This window comes from Phoxinus phoxinus, assembly GCF_949152265.1.
Source record: "Phoxinus phoxinus genome assembly, chromosome: 6".
In the NCBI taxonomy this organism is placed as follows: domain Eukaryota; kingdom Metazoa; phylum Chordata; class Actinopteri; order Cypriniformes; family Leuciscidae; genus Phoxinus; species Phoxinus phoxinus.
Window position 1 is genome coordinate 39,439,022 of NC_136881.1, and position 3,283 is coordinate 39,442,304.

Consider the following 3,283-nt stretch of genomic DNA (forward strand, 5'->3'; position numbering starts at 1 on the left):
GTATAAAAAATATTTATTTATTTATTTATATAGCCTAAATAAAAGAATATATAATAAATCCTCCCAAAACTATAAATCCCCCCCCCCCCAAAAAAAATTAAGTTGTTTCAAAATTACATTTTGTTGAAACAACACAAGTGTGACTTTTCCCCCCGACACTAACATAAAAAACAGATATTATTCAAATTTATTTACCTTTTTTTGTAGATCTAGAAAGTGTTGTCAACCGTGCAAAGTCTCACGCCATTTGAACAAAGATAATTTTTTATTTATTTCAGCAAACGTCATTTTGGGTCAAAGACCCGAACAGCGCACGAGGGGTTAAAAAACGTGCAGGTTTACAGCGCATGTTCACGAGACTCAGTCGCTATAGAAACAAAGACGCTAAAATGCAATCACGCAATGAGCTTCTCTACTACGAAAATGATTTCTTTATATTTGCTATTAGTATTATCCATACTGCAAAATCCTTATGTTTTTATTTAACTATATGTGGGCCTAATGTAAAATACGGGACAAATCGCGTCCCTTATTGATTTGATACGGGATGCATCATCTTACTTGTAAATACGGGACGATTCCGTATTTTAAGGGACGGGTGGCAACTCTAGTTAGTTCATGTTAACTAATGTCAACTAATGAACCTTATTGTAAAGTGTTACCGGAATAAGAATGCTCGATTTTGATTTCATGCTGACTTTAATGCTAGTTTTGGCAGGACAGCTGAAGCACAGTGACTTTTAACAGAAAACTACTGGATGTGCGTCGGTCAGACAGCTGGCAGTGCAGAGAACAGATGGCTTGTGGGAAAATCTGAGTGTTTGGCACGAACGGAAACACACACACACACACACACTCAGTCCAGTGGCCCCTGGAAGATCAGTCTGGTGACCCTGCCCTCACGCGCGAGCGGCCTCATGCAGAACGGACAGGCGGGGTAGAAGCCGTGCGCCCCGTGCGGCAGCATCAGTTTGCTCCAGAAGGCCGCGGTGCGCTCTGAACACACGTGTCCGCAGGGGTTCAAGGCGTGCGTCGGGGGCGCCCCGTCCAGGTAGAAGCCCGACTCGCGGCCCAGTTTGAGCGGCACGTACAGACCTCGCGTCCGGCACAGCGGGCACTCTCTCTCGCCCGCCCTCGGCGGCTCCTGCTCCGCCTCCTCTTTGGCCTCGGACTCGTCGTCCTCCTCCTCGGTCGAGCCCTCGTTCGGGACGCGCCGGCGCCCCCTCCAGGCGTGGTACCCGTGCACGTGTCCGCAGTGCAGGTAGGCCCAGGGCTGGTCGTCGCGGGCCGGGCCGATGAAGGAGCGGTCGGAGCTGGGGAAGGCCAGTGTTCGCAGGCCCACGGGACACTGAGGCCGGGCCGCGTTCAGCTCGCGCCGGAGCTCCTCCAGGTGTTTGAGGGTCGGCGTGCGGGACAGGCCGTCAGACGAACGCCACAGGAGAGTCGCGCCGCACAGATCGATTAACGTGCCGTCCGTCAACTCCTGAGACTCGTTTTCAACCTAGAGAGAGAGAGAGAATGAGTCAAGTCACCTTCATTTATACAGCGCTTTTAACAATATAGATCGTTTCAAAGCAGCTTTACAGTGATGATAGGCCAATTTCGAGCTGACGTCACGGTTACGTCGAGCAATACAAACCAGCACAGATTCGCCTACATAATGAGGAGCTTAAATTATTATTAAATGTCGTCTTGTTGTGTTGTTGGGTGCAAGAATTGATGAAAAATGAAAAATGTGTTAGCTTGTAAAAAAACAAGCTAACAAAACTTGCAAACTAGCGTTAGAGAAGCGGCCAGAGCGTTCTGCAACCACCTAAGCTCCGCCCACACAAAAACGTCATCATGTTTACTAACTGAAAAGGGGACTATAGGAAATTACAGTAACAGAGATAGTTTTGTCTTTACAGCAGCTCTAGAATAAAGTTATTGTCCAGCTAAAGTTAGTTTTGATTGATGCACTTCCGTTGCAAAGATCATTAGTTGTTAACTTAGCGGCCGCTGACACGACACTGTGTCAACTGAAAACTTTGATACTTCAAGATATATGGGAAAAGGTTAACAATAAATGTCCAGTTGATTAAAATGCTAAATTTGGTGTTACATTGTGTGTGTGTGTGTGTGTGTGTGTGTGTGTGTGTGTGTGTGTGTGTGTGTGTGTGTGTGTGTGTGTGTGTGTGTGTGTGTGTGTGTGTGTGTGTGTGTGTGTGTGTGTGTGTGTGTGTGTGTGTGTGTGTGTGTGTGTGTGTGTGTGTGTGTGTGTGTGTGTGTGTGTGTGTGTGTGTAAATGAATATGCTTGGACTAGGTTTGGTTTAGAGTTGAGTTTTGACACTGACATTTTCTTCTGTGTTTGTTGTTTATTTGTTTGTGTATCCTGATATTGTGAAGCACTTTGGTCAACTATGATCGTTTTAAAATGTGCGCTATAAATAAACTTGGACTTAGTGCTGGAAACCCAAAGCACAGGACAATAGAGACACCAGAATAACAATATTCATGATTCTGAAGCTGAAAATACTGGATTATTTTAGATGAATGTGCTTTCACTCTGACTAGATATATTTAAAATAATGTAGGCCACTTTTTACTGGTAACATTTGGCATTATCAGGACCAACAAATATTCCCCCATTGCATTATTATACATTATATTCAACATTATATATAGCAGTTTAATGTAGTACTACTGACACTAAAACTGTGTAAACTGGAATTTTTTTCCCTCACACACTAATTATCATTTTGGGTGAACTATACACAATACACATTGTTGCATTTTTGTATTGCGATATATTGTGACACGATATATTGTTACACCCCTATATCGTATACATAGTATATTTTAACATATTAGTTTTCATATATTTTATATATTCAGTTGATTATTATCCTTTGACATGGAAGGCATGACATGGGAAAACTGCCACTTCTGTTACTAATGTGATCAGAATAATCATAAAATGGTCAGATATCAAGCGATTAATGAGCCTGCCTAATAGAACGGATACTGTCAGAGGAGTGAAGGGAAGGTCAATCTGCACGGACTCCAAGCGGCCACTAGATGACGCTCTCAGTTACTCATGAACCCTCAAGCTCTTCAAGCATGATCGTTCAGTGAGTCGGTGAACTACAGCGAGTCCATACAGAGTCATAGTGGAGCTCATCCAAACCACATCCACTGTTTAGAGAACATATCCAGAGAAACCTCCCAGCGTCACCTCGGGTCTTCTGTCTCACACACACACACACACACACACACACACACACACACACACACACACACACA

At 44.0% G+C, this 3,283-nt stretch overlaps 1 protein-coding gene across 8 annotated transcripts in view; it reads right to left on the reverse strand.

Annotated features, from left to right (window-relative positions):
• Positions 1 to 3,283, reverse strand: part of peli1a (pellino E3 ubiquitin protein ligase 1a) — a 19,190-nt gene continuing 15,907 nt past the window's right edge. For 5 of the 8 annotated variants that reach the window (XM_079616276.1, XM_079616281.1, XM_079616277.1 and 2 more), the window contains exon 7: positions 210 to 1,501. In XM_079616276.1, the coding sequence (XP_079472402.1) occupies positions 857 to 1,501 (645 nt within the window). In that variant the 3' untranslated portion in view covers positions 210 to 856. Of the gene's footprint in view, positions 1,502 to 3,283 lie in introns of all 8 variants that reach the window. The other 3 variants (XM_079616280.1, XM_079616282.1, XM_079616275.1) reach the window with 2 other exon arrangements.